We start from the raw sequence: 23,290 nt of genomic DNA on the forward strand, positions 1-23,290 counted from the left end.
GTTAATCAAACCGTGGAAACGTTTTAGAGCTACTAGGTACATTGTTTTCAAAGCATGAGATCCAAATTACGGAAAACGTTTCCTTCATTGCCGTCGGCACCGCAACTTGTGAACGGCCTTTCCCAATGAGGCGCATCCGAAAGAACAACAATATGCGCCAGGAGAGACGGTCAACTCTGAGTCCGCTTCACATTGAAAGTGATCTCACAGACAAACTTAAAGCAGAAAAGATCATTGATGCGCAAAACGTCGCATTTTTTGTTGTTGTTGCATTAAGACACTGGTTAATCATATTGGATGCCTTCATTTGAACAATTAATTTGCACTATATGAAATGAGTGGGGCTCGCTCAGTGGTGCAGTCGTAATATGGGAACTGGTTACACGCCACGCGCGCTCCCGCGCACGCGCATACATGTTCCCTCAGTTGCGCACAGAACAGATGATTATTATGCATAACAATGGAGATCAAGCAGCCCCCCACCTTCTCGTAGGTTCCTATTATTATGCAAAGTCTAGGTGAGAAGTGCCGGCCGCCGACCGGGTAGCTTTCTACAACGGCCGGGTACTTATCATTGCGCGCACTTCTGCCCTGAGTGACTACTAATAACACGCCGTGTAACCGCGTGTGTGCACGACTGCACCCCTGGGCTCGCTGTAGTAGCCGCCCTAGTAGACGTGGGTGTGTAGTATGACATCAGAACCTGGACAGCACCGTTTGCGTGCAAGCAAAAAAGAAAAAGGGAAAATGTTGTGCCCTCCGCACGGGTCCCATCCCATCTATAGCCTACCCTAATGTTCAGCTCACCCGCCGCCGTATGAAACCTGCAGCCTCAGTGAAAATTGCAACAGTGCACTAATATGATTAGTAATATACAGTTTACATGCTGCAGCTTATCTTCCTAAACTTCTACAGACTGCACCTTTAACAGATACAAATGAACACACAAAGTCACACCTTTCCGTTTTACACCTGGATAGTTTATTGGTACACATATACTATAAAACAGTATTAAAGGAGCCGGATAACAACAGTATTTTCATTGCTAGAAGTTCAACAATACAATATAAATACAAAAACACACACAATGGTCCGTTGACAAGCTACAGATATAATAGAAAAAGATAGGAGATAGAAATCGAGGAAATCAAATCAGCGACATTGTTCTGCAAAAATAATCTGCTTTCTCGACAAACTAGAGCGCGAAAGGTTACATGTATATTCGCACAACAGAAACATTCAACTAGTGCAAAAAAGCCTCTAACAAATAATAATATAGTCTTAAACTACACACTATATCTAATATAATATATGTATATGTATATATATATATATGTATATATATATATATATATATATATATATATATATATATATATATATATATATATATATATATATATATATATATATATATATATATATATATATATATATATATATATATATATATATATACATACATATATATATACATACATATATATTACATGTATATTTATTTATATATCTTCATATAAATAACCCCTTATTTTGGCATTTTATCGTTCGTAAAATAATTTAAACGTCCTAGCAGACATAGTGGCACATTTCGAAGCAATGGGATAAAATTTAAAAGCACTTTAAATTTTGTTTGTACTTGTATCTCTGCACTAGATATGTGGTGAGAGCGTTACCGTGGTTACCATGGTGCGAGGTGCGAGGATGGCAGACTGAATCCCCAAAACAGAAAAGCAGAGAAAGCAAGAGAAGGGAGGAAACCCCAGTGGTTGATAAACGACCTTTCCCAGTCCAACAGAACCAGTCCAACAGAACCAGTCCATCCCCCGGAGCCCTTGATTAACAGAACCGTTGAACACATTTGGTTGAAGAAGGTAAATCCATCTACAATACATTCCAGTATATACAATAGTATCTCTTCTACCCCTTTTGTGTGTTTTACAGCAGAATAAACCTTTAAAAAGAAAAAAATATATATCTAGAGGTGATTTTTTTTTTTTAAATATTCTTCATATTGTGTGTTTATTATCACATCATCATTATCATATAGTTTTGGTTCATCTTTGTGAGTGCAATACCATGCACGTGAATGCCAGACCACGCTAGCATATTATGTGCACAAATACCATAGTACCCTTATAATCATTTCACAACAATGCTCCCACAGTGCAGTTCTCTCTGCAATGGAAGTAGTTCTGACAGCATAGCCATGGCACAGATATACCGACGGTGGCCCACTGCTCACAATACCCTTCAGGAGTTAAAGGAACCCTACTGACCCTGTTATCATCTACATCTTGCCTGCTTGGCCAACAGGGTCGGGATCAATTCATTTTCAGAATTTGTCATTCACTTGCTGATGATAGAACATTCATTCATCGTTTCTTTTTTCAACAGTATACAACCGTTTCAAAATGTTTCAATATTTGAAAGAAAATCCACATCCTCATTATTCATTTAATTGAATCTAATTGAATGAAAAGTGAACCGATCCCAACCCTGTTGCACCGTTGACCATATTCACACGACGGCCGCTTTGCTCTTAAGTTGTGGTCAGGTTGTGGTTTCTTTCCACAGAGCAAAATGGCCGCCGTGTGAATATGGTCGATTGCCAGGGATGAGACTCGGAAGGGGCACGGGACCCCTGTCCGAGACCCCCATGCCTGGTCGGCGTGCGACAGCTTCGTCATAAGCCTTGTTTAATTATTTTATTGTGTCTGACCTCCCTTGACCCAGACACATGGGTAAACAAAGGGATGAGCAAGGAAATGTAGTTCTGCACTTTGGTCAGGAAGCTGTATGGGAGCACTTCATATCAACAATGCCTTAAAGGTCCGATCTGTGATTTGTTTCTTTTTACGATATCAATGTGGGGTATATTCACACACATTCTTGAAGAGTTTGATCTGTAGATGAATACTATTTTGAACTTTATTAACCCGTTGTAGTTCAGAATATAGATCTGTTCTACTCCAGCGTTTCCTAAACCTTTTACAGCTACAAAATACAGCGAATACAATTAAAAACGAATGTACCTGTTGTCTAGCGTTTAGTCCTTGTATCAAGAGTAGCTACAGTCAATCAACTAGAGAATGAAAACTTTTAATACCAGGGAAGGAACCAGAGATGGATGGCTTTGGCGTCCCAACAGGCACATTTCTAAAATGAAAGGGAAGATCCTGATGAAAACCCGGTCGGGGCTGAAACAGCTCAGCTTTTAATCTATTCATGGTATTCCGACACATCATCATCAGTGGCATCTTGGTTGGACAAACACAGACAAACGGGTGATTGTAATCAAATACGAGGTGACTACAGACACATGCTAATTGTCTGTGTGTATGTCATAATACTATGATTTGGAGTAAGTGTGGAAATGAATGCACCATTCGATGGCCCTACAGACGGCGTGGACGTTTCCATGACAACTAAAAATTATTAAAAAAAAAAAACTCCTGGGCCTTTCCTGGTAATCAAAGCAGTGTTTGACCGGGCCGGAAAGAAAATCACCTGATCCATCCATGCTCCCTTTCCAGACTTCTGACCAAGTGAGAGACGTTAAGTACCTTTTTGTAGTGGGCTATAGCATTGTTGAATAATAATAATAATAATATGAAAAAAATGAATAATAAAAATGATTCATATAGGTCATGTTTCTCGACCTGGCGTGACATCAGAGAAGTTGCAGTGTAGGACTAGGTGGCGCCGCTCCTTCATACAGTGATTATTATTTGATTAGATTTTTCTTTACATTCTTATCGAAACACAGACAACCCTACAGTAGTGCACTGCTACATTTTTCCACATTAATAGTGTTTATGTATGATGGCCAACCACATATAAAGTGCTCAGGACAGGACTTGTGTACAGCGTATTTCACATATTTTTTCTCTTTTCTTTTTTTCTTTGCCGTTGTGCTGACGTTAAATTAAATCTTATACAGTATAGATTGCTGATCCCCCCGCCCCCCCACTCCATTTCTGCCGCTGTTAATGCTTACCTGGTACTCGTAAAAAAAAAGTGAAAACCTACATACAAGTGAGAATATCTATGTATGCGTGTGTGTGTGTGTGTGTGTGTGTGTGTGTGCGTGCGTGTAGGTGATGTGGTTTCAGCAGCCATTTGTGTTGCCTTGTCAACAGGGTTTACACTACAGTGGAGGTGGTATAAAATGCAGGGGGTGGGGGGGCTTGCCTCTGTCTCTCATTGTCTCTCAGGTGCCGTGTCCCCACCCTCCTCCCCCCCCCCTCTCATTCAGTGGCAGCCTTTTCCCCCCGACAGTCTTTTTGCAACCTCACCAATGGCTCCGATGGCGTCGAGGGAGTGGGCGGGCTCTCAGACGTGATGGTCACGATGGGAGGAGCGCGTGGGGGGGGGGCAGGAGCCATGGAGGGGTCGCAGCCGAGCGAACGAGAGGAGGCGGAGGGGAGCTGAGTGGTGGGCGGGTGCTCCTGTATCTCCGTGTGTGCGGATATAGGGCGTTGGATTTCAGTCACAAGATGGAGCAGAAGTTGCAGAACGGAGGAGTCAGAGTTCATGGAGTGGGCTGCGTAGGGTGTGTGTCTTTTTGTTTTGCGGGCGTGTACTTGACTCCATCTCTGTTGGCGGGTTGTGTGATTGTAGAGTGTATACGGGTGTGTATCTGGTGTGTATCTGGTCAGTCGCTCACACCACTGTTGCTGGTCTGCGCTCCATCTCCTCCTCCAGCTTCACCATCTGCTGCATGTCCTTGGCCTGGAAGGAGACACACACAGTGTTTTACACACACACACACACACACACACACACACACACACACACACACACACACACACACACACACACACACACACACACACACACACACACACACACACACACACACACACACACACACACACACACACACACACACACACACACACACACACACACACAGTTACATACACACAGCGTTGCACACACACAGCGTTACATACACACAAATGCACACACACAGCGTTACATACACACATGCACATACAGAGTTACACACAGCATTATACACACACACATGCACACAGCGATTTACACACACACAGTGTTACACACACACATACACAGCGTTACAGCGTTTTTCCCTGCTTTTGTTCCGTGTCAAGCAGCACACTTGCTCCTATGTTTAAATTCTAACAAAGCTAGGGAAGAAATCAGCAAAAACGGCTAACATATCCGGTCGATTCCGTGCTTTGTGAATCTCGCCGCTCTACGTACCACGGAACATAAACTGAAATGGCAGCTACGTACATTATCTGGCATTCATATTATGTCTAGGAGTTACTTTATTTCCTCTTTCAGTTTCAGAAAGTAGTCGTCCATCAGTGTACAGACATGTACGCCGGAAGCAACAAATCCTGTAGAAGACCAAACTAAACCTGAACCGTGGTTTTGTTTTACAATTCTGGAGTGTATCTCACTCGCCTCTACTTTTGCCCCCCCCCTCCCACCAAATTTTACATACAATATACTCTCAAATGTTACTCCTACCTATCACCCATAACTTGACAATCTAAGGTTTTAACACTGTGCATCTATTTCTATTACTAATGGCTCCTATTGTGAGCTTGTGTGAGAGCGTATTATTGTATGCTGCCCGCACAGCAAGGAGACATTTCTTTCTGCTTAGTAATGCCCTCTGAGTCGCAATGATAAATGGCTCAAGCTGCTAGACAGCCCTGCTGACACCCCGAGAGCTGCTGCGGATTAAAAAATAAATAAATAAAAAGTGGGCATGTGGGTTTCAGAGCACAAAGGGAATGGGAATTGCTCTCTTTAATCTCCCCATCTCTCGAGACACGACCCTGGGCCTTACTGTACCCGCAACACAGCTCTGGTTTACCAATATTCAGAATATGAGCGATCATTGACCATATTCACACGGCGGCCATTTTGTCGTGCTCAAGCCGAGATTCCTTTCCACCCTGTTCCCTACGACCTGAGCACGACATCAGAGCTAAAATGGCTGCTGCGTGACTGCGGTCAACTGGTAGTAAACAATTCAGATTGGAACAGACACAACAGCAAAAGTGGGGAGAGGGGACAGTTAAAAAAAAAAAAAAGTGTACAACGAGGGAAGAGACGGAGCGAAGAGGGAAAGACCGTCCTTGAGACGTTGAAGCGTTGGCAGGGGGGGGGGGAAGAGAAAGTGCTGGGAGGGTTCAAGAGGTCAATGAGACGGACGTGCCTACCTTGGCCCTGACTGTTTGCACGGTGTGATTTCAAAAGCTGTGCCAAAAGAAGCAAATCATATTAAAAAAACTAAAAGGAATCTTTTTTAACAAGTGGAAACATGTTAAAGGAACACACAAGACATTATGGGAAATGTGCTCACTGTCTTCTCCAGAGTCAGACAAGAAGATAGATACCAATTTCCACTTGTTTGTTCAGTAGAAAGTTATCTGGCTGCAAGCTAGCGTAGCTTAGCACAAATGAATGGAAGCGGAATATGGATCAGCTTAAAACTCCAGGAGAGGTATTCGCTTCCATTAATTTGTGAAATTGGTATCTACTGTAATCTTCTCGTCTGACTCTGGAGAAGACAGTATGCGCGTTTCCCATAATGTTGGCGTGTTCCTTTAAGACACAATGTACAGTGGATGGGGGCATGGAGATGCCAGCGACGTAAAGATGCAACGGTGGAGACTCAAACACAAGTGAACAATGGAACTTAGTAGTGAGTCGTCGGTGAACATATACTGGATGTTGGAAATATCTATGCAGCTTGGATATGTCTGGTTTCTGAAGTCTGGATTTCAGGATTCACAAGGAGGATACAAAAATAATACCCTAGAGGGTTTACTTTATAACGTCACTGTTATACATAAAGAATCCTGAAATTCAGACTTTGGTAAACAGGAAATGACAGTGTGCAGTGTTGTTATTTCCAGTTGGACGTATTACATGAGCCCAAGGTGTGTGTGTGTGTTGATGTGTGGTGTTGCCTTTCTTGAACCCTTTCACCGCCGCACTACCAAATGGTTAACCCTTTCACGGCGACAATACACAGAAGGTTAACCCTTTCACTGCCACACGACAGCCGGTTAACCGGCGACCGTCGGTTGTGTGATAGTAAAGGGTTAACCTTCTGTCGTGTGGCAGTTAAAGGGTTAACCGTTTTGGTAGTGCAGCAGTGAAAGGGTTAAGTAGAGTTAGTATGACTGGGAATTATGGGATATGGTTATAGGTTTGACCACATAGACAGTGAGTTGAGTACACTGCTATACCCAATATAAACAAGCTTCACGTAATTCATTTGACAAGGGATGTGATTTTATATGGGATGTTTTAACCTAAGATAACCATTTTCTTTTTATCTTCTGGTCTCAGGTATTGTCAAATGGTTGTCTTATTGACTTGGAGATTAGCATTCAAGAATTGTATTCATCAAAACGTAATATACAGTTTATATTAAATTTTAAACTAATACAGATACAAATCTAGGAAAGAGAATGTTTACGAGAATGTTGTACATTTTTCACATGAGTCGAGGTGATGTTTTTATTGTACAAATATGATAATTATCGTTCATCTAGCAATGGTGTAATTCAGATCAAACTGTCAAACTCTGCGTTGTAGATCAAATAGGACTCAAGATCCAGCATTATCTTGTGACAAAATTACCATTAAAAAGTTTGTCAGAAACATATTTTAGGTTCAACTTTAGGCAGACAATCTTTTGTTAACGAGCAAGCCGCCATTTTGTATGCACAAACTCTGACTGTGTTGTCTTATTTCACAGTTTGTGTGTTACTAGGCCCATCAGAGACATGTGTTACTAGGCCAATCAGAGACATGTGTGTTACTAGGCCCATCAGAGACATGTGTTACTAGGCCCATCAGAGACATGTGTGTTACTAGGCCCATCAGAGACATGTGTGTTACTAGGCCCATCAGAGACATGTGTGTTACTAGGCCCATCAGAGACATGTGTGTTACTAGGCCCATCAGAGACATGTGTGTTACTAGGCCCATCAGAGACATGTATGTTACTAGGCCCATCAGAGACATGTGTTACTAGGCCCATCAGAGACATGTGTATGTGCACAAGCACTGAAAACCGTAGTGTTCCATAATATGGGACCTTTAACAGTATTCACATACTTTTCACATTCCTCTTATCCTGAAACGTGAAGATATAGTGTGAATGTGCGTAACTGTGTGAATGTCAAGCAGGGCGTTGCTGAAAAAACCTACTCTGGTAAATAAAGGTTATAAAGAACCTACCCCAGGTAAATAAAGATACAGGGGAAAAAACAAGTAAAGCCCAGACACTTGGTTTACAATCAACACACCTTTTATTGACGATGTTAGGGCATGAAACACTGTCAATACATTTGAGTTTTGTTGTAAACTGAGTGTATGTGCTTTACTTGACATTGTACTGCATCTGGCCCAGCACCCAGTACAAAATGACAAGTATTCACCTCTACTCTAATTCCTGTTATCTTGGACAGTTCAATATATATACAGTAAATATAAATTATATATTTATGAACACGAGGAAGGTGAGTTCTCTACCTGCTCGTTGAACTTGTCCAGTTTGTCCAACTGTTCTCTCTGGTTCTTCTCCAGCTGCTCCATCTCCTTCTGGTGCTTCATGGCCAGCTGGTGAGATACCAGAGACAACGGCATTATTACACACTCCTAATGTTTCCAGGAGGGATGGAGGTGGAAAGGTGTTTATTTTAAGGTCGGGAGAGGTCAGTTTGAAGTATCATTGTGTTTAACTATCAGACATTTTGATTAGAAGTGGTTCTCAACCAAGGAGGGGGTCAGGACCCACCAAAATCATCATCATCATCATGGTTTATAATCTTTGGTACAGATGTTTTTTCAAGCACCATCTGAAGTCTGAACCCATCTTCCAATGATTCATCATCTGAAATTGCCTGAAAAGGGGAACTAATTAACATTCTTTGGTGTCAAAATTCACCATCCAGTTTATGCTAGACTATGGCAGGGGGTCGCGAACACTGTTTTTAGGGGTCGCAAACCAAACATGGATGAGAACCACTGGTTTAGACTCTGATCTTGTCCACCGACCCTTTTCCTCTCGTCCAGGAACTTCTTGGTGTTGCTGCTGTTCAACTCTCGCACTCTCCTGAGGAGCAAAGAGACGGGAGACGTGACATTAATGACACTGCACACTCCGTACAACTCAACATTCAGCCGCACGGCTCACTGAGTAGTGAACGGTACGTATAGGAACGTGTAGGACGTGACAGAATGGTACGTATAGGAACATATAGGACATGACAGAATGGTACGTATAGGAACATATAGGACATGACAGAATGGTACGTATAGGAACCTATAGGACGTGACAGAATGGTACATAGAGGACATGACAGAATGGTACGTATAGGAACATATAGGACATGACAGAATGGTACGTATAGGAACCTATAGGACGTGACAGAATGGTACATAGAGGACATGACAGAATGGTACGTATAGGAACATATAGGACATGACAGAATGGTACATAGAGGACATGACAGAATGGTACGTATAGGAACCTATAGGACGTGACAGAATGGTACATAGAGGACATGACAGAATGGCCCACCTCTCTCTCTCTGCCTTGTTTTTGATGGCCTTGTCCTGGCTGATGGCTTTGCTGTTCTCCATGGAGGTCTTGGCTTGGTTGGCGCGCATCTCTTTGCTCTGCCTGTGAGAGGACAAAAAACCAGTTCATACTGGATGTAAAAACACATACTGTACACACGGGTGTTCACACTTATTTTCACGCCATCACCCTTTGAAGATTTGCATTTGGCCTGAACACTCTGACAACATAAAGGCTCTAAAGGCCTGAACACTCTGACAACATAAAGGCTCTAAAGGCCTGAACGCTCTGACAACATAAAGTGTCTAAAGGCCTGAACGCTCTGACAACATAAAGGCTCTAAAGGCCTGAACACTCTGACAACATAAAGGCTCTAAAGGCCTGAACGCTCTGACAACATAAAGGCTCTAAAGGCCTGAACGCTCTGACAACATAAAGGCTCTAAAGGCCTGAACGCTCTGACAACATAAAGGCTCTAAAGGCAGAGACAAGCTTCAACGGCGGCTGTTGCTGATATTTTGTGCGTGGGAGCTAAACCGACGTCAGTTCACCGCATGGGTTGCAGTACACCGCGGAACCAACTCACGTCGATTTTGACACGCAGTTACATTCCTGGCCAGCTTCATGTAGGCGTCGCCGGTAGGCTTGGAGGAGCTCGGTAGGCTTGCGGGCGCTCGGTAGGCTCGCCACAACCTTCACAACCACTTTGACGTCTGAATATAAATTAGGCTTAAATGGGCTCAAGTTTATAGGGAGGTGTAGTCTGACGTCACTGGTTGTTCCACCCGTATAGGGATTTATCATTGGGAAAATGGATTATTGGCTATTGTAACAATTCTGCCGCATTGGAAATGGAAAAGCTTTCCATTTTTGCACCAAATGAGTTCCCTTCTATCACTAAAAAGTTTTGGTTGAAAAAAAAACGTGTGATTTTCTTTTATGATTAATTGCGAATATGTTCATTTTGAGCTATAGATTGTGGATGAATAAGCACAGAAAGGTACACCATGCCAATGTTAATGCTTTATTTGTTTTAAACGAGGCGATTTAGAAATGGGCAATGGGGAAATAGATTGCGTTGGACAGAGGGTGGAACACGAAAAACGGCAATGACGTCACCACTACACCTCCCTATTTCCTGTTGCAGTGTTTGCTAATATCAAGAGCTGCCAGAAATAAAGCATATGGCTCAAGCCGCTCCCCAGCGATAAGAAAAGGGTCTATAAATGTATTTGCTATATAGCCTATTTTTATTTGGAAATGATGAGTAGCAGGTGTCTCACTGTACCACAGTGTAACTGAAATAACAGCAGCAGTGAACTCTCTTATAACAACATGGCAGTGTTGGCTTCTTTCCCGCGTCAACAGGCCGCTCCTCACCGCTCGTGGATGAGTTTGAGCTGCAGCGTCTGCTGTTCCTGCACGTGGGCCAGCAGCTTCTTGAGGTGCTCACACTGCTGCGTGACGTGGCCCTCCTTCACGGCCCGCTCCTCGCTGCTGTGGCTGCCGGTCAGCTCCGACCACTCCTTGGTGTGCTGCGCCGTGATGTCCTTCACCTGCACACACACACACACGTGCACGCACACACACACACACACACACACACACACACACACACACACACACACACACACACACACACACACACACACACACACACACACAGGTAGAAAATCCATACACACAGGCAGACACACACACGGGATGACAATATGTATGCACACACGCACACACTCGCACGCACGCACGCACACACACACACACACACACGGGGTAGATGGACATATACATTTATCATTTTTGGCGTATTTATCAAGTCAAGAGTTTTATTTGTCACGGCATACAAGCATACAGTGAAATGCGGGTGGTCATGCCCGCATCGATTGTGCAATAATACAAGTAATAAGAATAAGACATTTGTGCAATAATACAAGTAATAAGAATAAGACATTTGTGCAATAATACAAGTAATAAGAATAAGACATTTGTGCAATAATACAAGTAATAAGAATAAGACATTTGTGCAATAATACAAGTAATAAGAATAAGACATAACAGGTATAATTATATAATATATAATTTATAAACTCTTATGTGACACAGATGTGGTGACCTTCCTGTGTGACACCAGCAACATCAGCTCCGGGTGCAGCTACTGTACGCTGGTGTTGCGTTGAGTCCGTTGTCATCAACTTGTATGTACTGTATGTAAAATGTGTGCTCTCTCTCTCTCTCTCTCTCTCTCTCTCTCTCTCTCTCTCTCTCTCTCTCTCTCTCTGCAGTGTCTTGAATAAAGGTGGTTCTGTATCGTTAGTGGCTTAGCTTGGCTTCGCCTTCTGCACTATCTCGCGTACGTGCACGCGTACTGAATAAACCACAAATGTACCTCTAATACCAGTATTAGTCTGACCACACCCCTCATCAGCTTACCTTCATAAGCAGGTGTGTGGTCACCTGCTCTCCTCCTTCTCGCTTTCACCACAAGGAAGAGGTGCCTCGGTAGATCCCCACACTTGACACCATGATGGAAGAAATTGGATTAGGAACAGCTTGGGAAACAAGGATACGTTGACATCATATCTTTATTTTCTCTCTCACTATTTTCGAGAAAATACGGCGATATTGTCTTCGTACTGGAGTGTCTAGAAGATGATGATCATTCTACAAACCCTCCACCGGTTTTCGTATTGGGAGCACGCCGCTGCATGCTTCTCAACTGCAGTTCCTTGCTGTGTTTGTTGGGGTGAAACCTGTCAGGCCACAGCTGAACTGTCGGACATGCCGCTGTTGTGAGGAGCGGTGCGTTCCAGGTTGGGTGAGTAGTGTTTGCTGGCGGGCTCCACTTGTCTGTTAGTGCTATGGGGGCTACTAGACAAAGTTTATGGAAACCGGCCCCAGGCTAGGGTCCTTTGTTTAGCCGTCTAGGCGACAGAAGGCCTTGGTCTGGCGACCATTATAGTTTTAACTAGTGGGCCGCGACCATTGACACTGGTGATCCCTGTGTGTTCTGGACGAGTGGATTCTCTCTGTCACCGTGTTAAGACCCCATCTTTCATATCCAAATGAGAGTATTCCTTCACGAGGGGATATGTGCATGTAATGTGCGATAGCGGCAGATTCATGTTCAAAGTCAGCTATACAGGCCAGTTGGTACTGTGCTGATTCCGCCGGACGTGTTATTGTCACCGTTGTGAAGCGGTGTTGACGTCTTGTTTTCTCTTTTCTCTTAAAAAGTGAGGAGGGTTCAGAACGGCGGCCTGTCTGGGTGAGTGTTATGTCATTGTTTACATGTTCATAGCTTACGGTTAGCCGGTCGGTGGCCTGGCGCGGGGAGCTTGGCTTCTCGCGCGCCGCCGGGAGCTCGCTCCTGATCGCGTGCGTCGTAGATCGGCGTCTCGCGAGCGGAAGCGATAGCACCCGAACGGCTGGAGCAGCCGTTAGCTTGATGCTATTCTGTTGAACGTGCTTTGATTTTTAACATGTTTTACACTCTTGACCACGACGTCATCCTTGACAGGGGATGTTCGTCAACCCTGCCCGAGCCTAGACGGGGATTGCGTCAACAAAGAGGACTGTAGCGACTGGTGGAGCGGCGACGCTGCCCGGATCGAACAACACGGGACGCTTGTGACTGCACTTCGCTGATCTGCGTTCCGGGCAGGTACGGGGTTGGCCAGACCCTCATAACACGTCTTCTGGTTTTACCTTGCTAAATGTATTGTGAATGACGGTGTTTTTTCCCAAAACGTGTGTTGTTGCAATGCATTTGAGATACGTTGCGGGTTGTGTGTGAGCTGTTTTTGTCACTGGCAGTAGCTTCTCCGTGCAGGTCGTGATGTATTGATCTGGTTGTTGTGTGAGAAACATCATGGTGTTTATGTGTACCGTGTACTCACTACTAAGGCAACTAACCTATGAAGCTATGCTTGGTGACGAGTGAGTAAAAGAATGTTCTTTCTCAGACTGTAATGACAATGGACAGTGAGTTCACACATTAACAGGTTTTCCTGTTTTAACTGGCCGTATTGAGGGTAAAATAGGAGGATTGTGTTTTTCCCCCCCCGGTTCCCTGGGGACTTTATCACCTCCTATCAGACATGTTGTGCATTAATTGTGTCTTTTGTGTGGTAGGGATACGATGTAACTCTCAGCTTGATTGCTGAGGTTGTGCTAAATCTGCTGGAGAAACTTATTTCCTAAAGGGAAATTGGTTTGGTTGCTGTCATGTGTGTTTAGCAAGGCCTGTGGTCGATACTAATCAAGAATGATGTATTCTCTCATTGTGATGATGATGGGTTGTGTGTGTCATGTGACCTACAACTGGGTTGTACTGGCCACAGAAGCACATGTGTATGTTGGACCGGGGTTCTTAGAGCCCTCTCTATTCTGTGTTTTTCCTTAGTAAAAATCAGATAGCAGGTTAGCTCGTGCGCTGTGTGGAGCTGTGAAACGCTTCATAGAGCTGACTATGACTGTGTCATATTCTCTTTTTGTCGTTACGTCGTATCATGGGTGTGGGGTCGTAAAGGGGTGAACTGGTAACCTTTCCTCTCCCCATTGTCTGTCGGTCAGGGGTACACCCCCTGTCCTTCAAGGTTCCCGTCACGTGGCGGTTCGGCACGTTACGGGGGGGGGGGGGGGGGGGGGGGGAGGGAGTTCCTGGTCCCACGGCCTGGTATATTGGGCGTGTGCACCGCAGGAATTCCCCCGCCATAGAGTACGTCACCGTGCGCGTCTCTGTTGGTAGGACTTCCGTGTGCTGTTCAGGTCCATGTGATGGATCTGTTTTCAGGGGGGGTGGTCAGGGCTCCTCCTCACCAAGCGCCTACTCAGGCCTTCTGTGAGTTCGGACTCCTTCTTCCATGTGATCCATGTGAGGAAGCCTCCATCAGAGTACAGAGCCTTCCTCCTCAGATTGTCAAAGTGAGTGGACCCTCTAGAAGGGTCCTTTTCTATTGTATGTATATTCGATTCAATTCGTTTATTGAGTGTGTATGGGTTCGGTGCCTCTTCCCCGGAGGCCCTAAAACCAGTTTTTTACATGGCTCAAGGTGCAATATATTCTTTTCAATCTGTACAGCTCGCGTGGGAAGTCTCTCTGGGGATCCCCGTCTCTTTCCTATGGGAGGGTGGTGGGATGTAAAAATGTGAACATTTTTTACCCCGGCTGTGTAGACTGGGATACATACTGTTGATGCTTCCTTCTTTCTATCCCAGAAGTGTTGGAGTTAGGGAGTGTCACACCCCTCTTGTCGTTCCCCTGGGCGCCTTGGGGATTCAATGGCAGGTCTAAATAGCCTGTTCATTGATGGGGGTGTGTCCCGACGCACGTATAGTGCTAGCTCGCTGTAAACAGGCGATTGACTGGCACGCCTTAGTTGCTTGTGGTTGAAACAGCGTTTTTATAAAGCAACTGAGATGGGGGTTTTTCCTCTTCCGGCGACCACATCCCATGACCTGGGTGGGTTGTCGACGGATCCTCGTTCATGTCTGGGGGATGATGACGGGATGGATCTGAACATATGTAGTGGGGTCTCACGCCCTTGGGGTGGGCCACCAGGCGCGGTTCGTCCCGACGTCTGGGTGGCGCCTTCTTTTCATGTTAAGATCAACACGCATATCTGCCCTTTTCCTGGGGCATGTCGGTGTGGTTAGGGCACGGGACTGGTTCTGGTCACGCTGGTCCAGATCAGTTGAACCCGTTGTCCGCCGGGGATGCAGATCTGCTGTTCTGGTACCCTGAGGGACTTGGGCTTTTTTCAGGGGGAAAAATGCCAGGTCGGTCTGGGTGTCACGGGGTTAAGCGCTATGGAGACCCTGGTTGGGTATGTTTTTACTCAGCACTGTCGTCATGGCTTACAGCCATGCCATTCTGTACGCGCTCGATCTCGTCGGATCTCGGCCGCTACACAGGTTGGTCCTGGTTAGTACTTGGTTGGGAGACCGCCGGGGAATACCAGGAACGGTGTGCTTAGGGGCTGGTTCTCCATTGTTTTTCGCTCCTCTCTCACGCATGGCGAAGAGGGGCCTGTGGGGGTGGTTTTTTGACCTCCTCTGGTGACCCTGTGCTTCCCGTACCGCCAGGCCCGGTCCGAAGTGATGTTTGCGACCCGTAGGCCTGGGTTAACCCTTTTTGGAAACTGAAACACTTGTACTGCGGTATAGCCGGTGTATACCCGCAGGTGTGTTTTGGAGTTTTTTCTTGAGGGGTTATAGGAACAACCACCGTATTGGGTAACACCGAGGTGGTTGATTCCCTGGTGTGTTGGAGCAGTGTCAACTCCCGGGTTCACCGGTTGAGGGTGCCCCTGCACGTTCATGACGTCTGCCAATCGTGTCAGCCTTCTCTGCCTCGACCCCTCTGGGTGGGGGTTGTTAAATGGAGGCTTGGTCATGCAACACCGCCAGCTTACGCTCCTTCCGCCGGGGCGGCTGTGTTCAGCTGTCCCCTCTGGCGCCTGTCTCGTCCGCAGTCTCCAGGCTAGGGTTAACAGCCTGTTGCCTGGTTTTTCCCCGGTGCGCTGCCTGCTTCCGTTGGTTAACCTTTTTTGTGTGCTTACGGCCATGCTGACTGCCTATTCTGCAGGGTCAGTGTGCCAGGCGGTGTACTATTGGGGGGACGGGGCCCGCTCGGCTTACTGGCCTGGTTGGTTCCGCCTGGGAATACCAGGTGCAGTAACTGAGGGGCCTTTGTCCGAATACGCTGGCGATGTGGGGGGCGGGGCACTACGTGCCCACCTGGTGGGGTCTTGATGCTGGCATCATGGACTTCTCCGGGCCCCCATTCCAGGGAGTCCAGTCCTTTTGGTGGGTCTGGGTCTTCCTTCGTGCTCCGCTGCTACGGCCTTGCCACGGGGTTGGGTTTGCCCTTGACCCCGTGATTCTGGGGGCAGTAACGAGGTTGTTCCTCCGTTCGTTCCCGGGTGGCATGCGGGTTGTGCGTGTGTGTAGTCGTGGGTCAAGCCACGGTCTGCTCACCCTGTGCGTTAAGTTGCTTGAGAGCTCTTCGCACGGTCGGGTCCGTCGCCTTCCCGTGAAGCCTCTAATAGGGGGGATACCCTCCATTAGGGGGGGTCGGGGGGGCTCGGCCCTCCCTGTTCTGATGGTTTTGGGGGGCTGTCAGCGGGGTGTATTTGTCAGCCAAGTGGCTCCGCTTGGCCTCCCTTGTGCAGAAGGCGAAGCCAAGCTAAGCCACTAACGATACAGAACGTTAGGTTATGACTATAACCAAGTTCTGTTAGTTAGGGGCGATGCTTGGCTTCGGACGGCCGCTGCAGCCCTTGACCTCACCTTGTGGTGAAAGCTTGGGAAGGAGGAGAGCAGGTGACCACACACCTGCTTATGAAGGTAAGCTGATGAGGGGTGTGGTCAGACTAATACTGGTATTAGAGGTACATTTGTGGTTTATTCAGTACGCGTGCACGTACGCGAGATAGTGCAGAAGGCGAAGCCAAGCATCGCCCCTAACTAACAGAACTTGGTTATAGTCATAACCTAACGTTTGTTTACCTCCCAGCCCTGGTCTTACCTTAGCTTTGTGGTCCGTAGCTAGTGTCTGGATCTTATCTTCTGTCTCCTTCTTCAGGTCCTGACAGTTGTTTTCCCTGGAGGGACACAGGGACTTTGATCAGTTTTTTTTATTTTATTTTATACCATGACTCCATTTTATTTAGGAATTTGCTACCCCACACTTAATGTATTGCGTAATTTCAACGTGGAATTAAAGAATATCAAAATAAAAGCACACGTTGTTGAACTTGATCATGCATATTTATTAGAAAACTTTATTACAGCACTATGTTATCAATACACATTTATAAAACGAGGCATATTTAGCCAAAATATGTTGCCAAAAAAGATATTATAAAATTAATTATTGATTTTTTCTTTTTTTTTTGCCAATGCGCTGTCACCTACCCGCGACCCCACTTTGGGTCGCGACCCGTAGTTTGAGAACCGCTGGTCTAGTTGAATACCTCAGGAACACAAGAGGTTCACTTTGCAGATTTCCAACCATATCCACCAAAGACTACATCGTTATCTTTCTCTTCTTGAGGCGATTTGAGAGCAGGAAAACAGTACGTACAGTATGAGGCGTAGGATTCAGGATGTCGCCTGAGTGCCGACAAGCATAATCGTGTATATTATACTATGACACGCACAGAGAATCAGCAATGCAGTCCTTTAGTTCCCCCGGCCGTCTCCTTTACCCTCGTTTCTTGATGGCCTTGTCCAGCAGCTTCTCCAGCGCACTCTTCTCCTTGTCGTGCAGAGACACCAACTTCTCTGTCTGGGAGCAGTGGACCTTCTGCATGACGTTTTGATCCTGTGGAGAAGAGAAAAGAACATACATTCGTGATACTGAATGGAGACGAGGCGTTGTTGCACTTATATGACATAATACTTAGTAACTGTCGCATGACACAATGTTCTCACGTAAACCGTCAGTCAATACGCGTCTGGATGATGACTCTTACAGACCATGGTAGAGTTGAACATTAGGTGATATGACACCCTCGATATGCAAATAAAAACAACAAACAACTGTCTATGTAGGACAGCGACCACTTTGGTCTATGGAGAGGTGAGGTTGATTGATGGAAGGTCACTTTAGTAAGTCACATTTCTTGTCATCTACCAAGTGTATGTATGTGTGTGTGTTTTAGCACAATATAGATCAGTGGTGTTAGGGTGTATTTATAATGAATAAAAGGTGTCTGTGTGTGTGTTTGTATTGCATGTGCGCCCATGAGTAAATGGCTAAACCGACAAAGTGACAGTCAGTGGAAGATGAAAGGGCAAATCGTTGCCCCCTCCCTCCCTCCCTCTCTGAGGATCAATGAACATCTCGACCTAATTGATCCACAGCAGTCTCTCTCTCTATGTGGCAGCAGCAGGTCTGTCTAAAACAATCAACCCACCTTTAAGTGTTTCTTCTTCAAAGTGTTCAGCTCCTTCTGTTGTTTCTTAATCAGTTTAAGGTAGGTCTGCAGGGGAGAGAAACCTCATTACAGAGAGAGACACACACTGCTGTGCTGGGGGGATGGACACCTTGTATCTCCAGAAGGACACAAGAAAAACAAGCTCACAACTGGCTCATAGCACGGAGAACCAAGTCAACGTTCAATGACAACATGAAAATTACCAAAATATATACAAATTATTTTCCCTGACAGTAGCAATGTCTTAAAGGGGCACTTCACAAAAAACAATGCTGATTTATTTTGCACTTTATTGTTTTTAATTTAGTTTGACAGTTATTGAGAGTAAATGAGCTTGAATGTGGCCCCCAGTGATGTTATTGGGGACATTGAATCCTTGTGTTGTGTTAATGAAATTATAAGGTACCAGTCCCTATAAGACAGTGGTCACCAACCCGTCGATCGCGATCGACTGGTCGATCTTTGAGACTTTCCCTGAAGAAAAAAAATATTTATTTTTATTTTTTTTTTTATCTTTCCCTGAGAGTCCACATTACAGTTCTACTTTTGTTTTGATGTGAAAAGTGATGCTGCACTTAGCACTGACTGCACTTAGCACTGACTGAGAAAGTACACATTACAGTTCTACATTATAAAATGCGAATTAAATATATTTGTCAATGTTAATAATATGCGAAAGTCTACATTACAGTTCTACTTTTGTTTTGATGTGAAAAGTGATGCTGCATAAGATGACTGCACTTAGCACTGACTGAGAAAGTACATATTACAGTTCTACTTTGACGTTTTAATGTTGGACCAAAGCATTGCATGTAATTAGAATACAGGCAAATACAAGTCATTTAGTTTAAAGTACAATCTTGGCTGTCTTTTTCTCTCAACACTTCAATAGGTAGATCTTGCCTTCACCAAAAAAAAGTGATCTTGGGCTTAAAAAGGTTGGTGACCACCACTGCTATAAGACAAGGTATTGCACATATTCATCTACATCATTTCATGGTGCTGTAATTAACACAACACAAGGATTCAATATCCCTGATGACATCACTGGTGGCCATATTGGATGTGTGTGATATTATGAACATGTATCGTGGGCCAGGGCCCACAGCAGCAGTTGGACCAGTTTATATTAGAGAGGAGGACTTGATTTAAGCTCCACCCTCAAGTGATGTTATTGCTTTTAAGGCCCCGTTTAGACGGAAACGCTAGCAGGTGAATCCGCAAAAATATTTTTTCAGATGTGCCTTTCGTTTATACGGAAACAACGTTTTTACGGGGTGAAACCGTAAAAAAGTGAGACCACCTTCCAGGGTGGAATTCCTAGAAACGGTAAACCTTTGCGCTCTCGTCTAAAATGTCAAACCGCATAAAACGATGACGAAAGGGTCGTCAAGGCTCTCGTCGCGCCTACTGCTTACATCACAGGCATGCGCCAGTAGCCTAGAAGCGTAAACAAAGCATGTCTGATTCTATCCATGGCGATCACCTGAAGGCTACATTGGCAGTACTTTTAAATACACAAGAATCTGTCCCGCGGCTATCACAACTATTATGACTGGACTGTCTGTGAGTGACTCTGCTTTGGTCCAATCACATTCCCCACCCACACTCTGCGAATCAGAGGCAGAGTAGGGCGGGTCTTCACAGCACGTCATGTGACATATGCGCCAATCGTGTGACAGCGGGCCTCCGTTGTCTCGAGTTGTTACAGCCTCGTCTGCACGGAGAATTCCACCCCAAAACGCTTGTCTAAACGCAAAATTAAAAGTGAAACCGCAAGACGACTTTTGCGGTTTCTGTTCAGACTTCCATCCCAAAACGCTCGTCTAAACGTAGCCTGAGTCTGTTACTGTCTCTAGTAGTTCAATTGACCTATCTCAAGCCCCGCCCTCTTTTCTTGATCCTGCAATCACAACTGTTGCTTTCCTCGGTTATGATTGGAGGATCAAGAAAAGAGGGCGTGGTTTGAGATTGCTACTGTACTTTTGCTTTTAGAAAAACAAGTTGAATTTGCCTGTGCAGGGAAGAGCACGAGCAGGTCATTTATCAAACCAGGTGCATTCCATGTGGGGAAATGGGAAGTAAACAACATAAATTTTGGACACGCCACATTTTTTTAATTATAAATTCATTAATCAATCATTTCTTTGGGGGAAAAGCAATACTTTTATTTTGCACCTTTCTAAAAGTTCTGTGGATGTATTATTTCTTTAAAAAAGTATTAATGAATTAATGTTCACTCAAATATGATGTGCTCCACTCACTTTTCAACTTAGTGAGAATGCGCCTAGCTTTAGCACAAATTAATGGAAGCGGATACGGAAAACCTAAAACTGTGGGAGAGGTGTTTTTGGCTATCTACAAATAAGATAACACAAAATTCAGAGTGCCACACCTGCAGAACCACATCAAATACACCAACCATTCTAAAACAAACACTTGACTTTTGACTAAGCTGCTTTGATTTCAGTTAGACTTGTAACGGTCAGGGACGAGGACACAAACCTTCATTTGTTTCAAGTCATCGATGCTAACATTAGGCAGCAGTGCAGATGTATCTGGAGATAGAGAGAAACAAGAATTGTGTTGATTAAAAAAAGAAAAGAAATGAGATGTTTTCGTGTGTCGTGTGTGTGTGTATAGTGTGTGTGTGTGTGTGTGGCGTGTGTACCCTTCCTGGTCTCTGCGTTGTTGTTCTGGGCGGCGTTGGAGCTCTGTGCCATCTCAGAGCTGGCCTGTGGCGTCACGCTGGTCTTCACTGTGTCTCTGCCCTTCCCTTTCTTGTCATTCTTGGAGCTTCCGCTGGGAACATCTGCTATGTCGTTCTAAACCGGGAGAGGAGTGGAGAAGAACAGCGGTTTCAGCTGAATTGTCCTCCTGCCTTGTTCTGTACCAGGCCCTGAACTCAAAGGGGGCCCAAAGAGGCCTCATAACAAATGCCCAATGATGGACAGTTACTTGTATAAAGTAATGTATACAGTGTAGGCCTGTCCCCGACTAAGGATTTGTATACCGTAGTCGACTTTGATTGGCCAAATGTCGTCGTCCCCCCCCCCCCCCCCCCAAAAGCAAAATAAACTAAAAAATATATATAAATATAAATTTATATTTTTTTATCATTCCATTTGGGCTGTGGGGGGTGCTTAATGTCTGAAGGAGTCGACTGAAGGCTTCTTGTCCTCTGCAAAAGCATGCAATTGGTGGATACATCTTGATAGTTGTAAAGGGAAATTCGCCCGGGCCTTCCCTTATAATGTAAATTAGCACTGGGTTCTTTTAGTTGACTGTCGAAGAGGTGAGCAGAGATGAGACAAGAGTCAGATGGCAGTCTGCAGTTTACTGAACTCTCACAGCACAATAAGACTAGATCATAATCTGGACCCCAGGCATGTACCTCCACACAGGGAGAGCACAGTTGCGAAGAAGTCCCGATAATACACAGTCACATCATTTATACATTGGTCGTTTGACACACCTCTTCCTGGTTTGATGATTGATAGCTGTCACCGTCATCGTCGAGGACAAAGGAAGAAAAGGCGGGAAGGGGAGAGGTAGGAGGGGGGATCTCAGCACGTGTTTCTCCGTAGAGGTGGGGGCCAAAGATAATGGGCCCCTGGGGTCCCCCGCTCTCGGGCGGTTGTGTGTATATGAGTGTGTATGTGTTTGAGTGAGTGTGTGCGAGGCTAGACAGTTCATAAGTCCATGTCCTTACTTTAGTCATTAATCTACAAGTCCGTGCCTTTCGTGACAATTGAAGCCAGGTCATCGAGAGTTCGAAGCAATTCAAATTAGGCTTGGGCGGTATAATTTTTTTCATACCGTCATACCTTGATTACCTAATACCCCGGTATACGACGGTATGACTTTTTGATTACCTAATACCCCGGTATACGGTATATGACGGTATGACTTTCATTTTCATCAGCGGGGGGGGGGGGGGGGGGGGGGGCAACCCGTGTTACCAAGTAAACAAATCACGGAGATGGCCAGTTCGCCCCCGCAGCATCCTAGTGCTAACGTTAGCTCTCAGAATGGTAGCAGTTCGCCCGCAGCATCCTAGTGCTAACGTTAGCTCTCAGAATGGTAGCAGTTCGCCCGCAGCATCCTACTGCTAACGTTAGCTCTCAGAATGGTAGCAGTTCGCCCGCAGCATCATATTGCTAATGTTAGATCTCAGAATGGTAGCAGTTCGCCCGCAGCATCCTAGTACTAACGTTAGCTCTCAGAATGGTAGCAGTTCGCCCGCAGCATCCTACACACAACAACAACACACACTCTCGTTACCACAGCGCTTTACGGTATTTTCACAGCACTGTCGCAACATTACCGTAAAGCGTGAACACCGTTGTGATCATACACAACAGTTAGCTCTCAGAATAGCCAGTTAGCCAGCAGCACCAGCAACGGTAAGCGTGTCTCATTTAATTTGAATGAAACACCACTGAAGCGGGGTTTCCCCTACTCCTGTGTGTAGACAACCAGCTCTGCGTGGCTCGCTCCACTAGTGAGGACTGGTCTCGCCCTCTGCTGGCGCGTGTGTGCACTACAACAAAACTCCGTTTTGACTGTATTGATTTTCAATACCGTCGGGATTTCTAAATACCCTGGTATACCGTAATACCGTCATACCGCCCAAGCCTAATTCAAATGTAGACATAAATCTATGTTTGTGTATGTGTGTGTGAGCTGTGTGTGTGTGTGTATCTGTCCTATGTGTATGTGTGTGTGTGTGTGTGTGTGTGTGCGTGTGTGTATCTGTCCT

The 23,290-nt window shown here is 45.2% G+C and overlaps 1 protein-coding gene across 1 annotated transcript in view; it reads right to left on the bottom strand.

Moving 5' to 3' along the window:
* Positions 1-1,486: 1,486 nt before the first annotated feature.
* Positions 1,487-23,290, bottom strand: part of plcb4b (phospholipase C, beta 4b) — a 190,191-nt gene continuing 168,387 nt past the window's right edge. The window contains exons 14-23 of the mRNA XM_084314221.1: positions 21,200-21,353; positions 21,034-21,086; positions 18,508-18,573; positions 17,797-17,912; positions 17,115-17,190; positions 10,967-11,142; positions 9,587-9,688; positions 9,061-9,118; positions 8,536-8,622; positions 1,487-4,734 (exon numbers count right to left, since the gene is read on the bottom strand). Of these exons, the coding sequence (XP_084170347.1) occupies positions 4,666-4,734; positions 8,536-8,622; positions 9,061-9,118; positions 9,587-9,688; positions 10,967-11,142; positions 17,115-17,190; positions 17,797-17,912; positions 18,508-18,573; positions 21,034-21,086; positions 21,200-21,353 (957 nt within the window). The 3' untranslated portion in view covers positions 1,487-4,665. The remainder of the gene's footprint in view (positions 4,735-8,535; positions 8,623-9,060; positions 9,119-9,586; positions 9,689-10,966; positions 11,143-17,114; positions 17,191-17,796; positions 17,913-18,507; positions 18,574-21,033; positions 21,087-21,199; positions 21,354-23,290) is intronic.

Source organism: Notolepis coatsorum (assembly GCF_963971535.1).
Source record: "Notolepis coatsorum genome assembly, chromosome: 5".
Lineage (NCBI taxonomy): Eukaryota > Metazoa > Chordata > Actinopteri > Aulopiformes > Paralepididae > Notolepis > Notolepis coatsorum.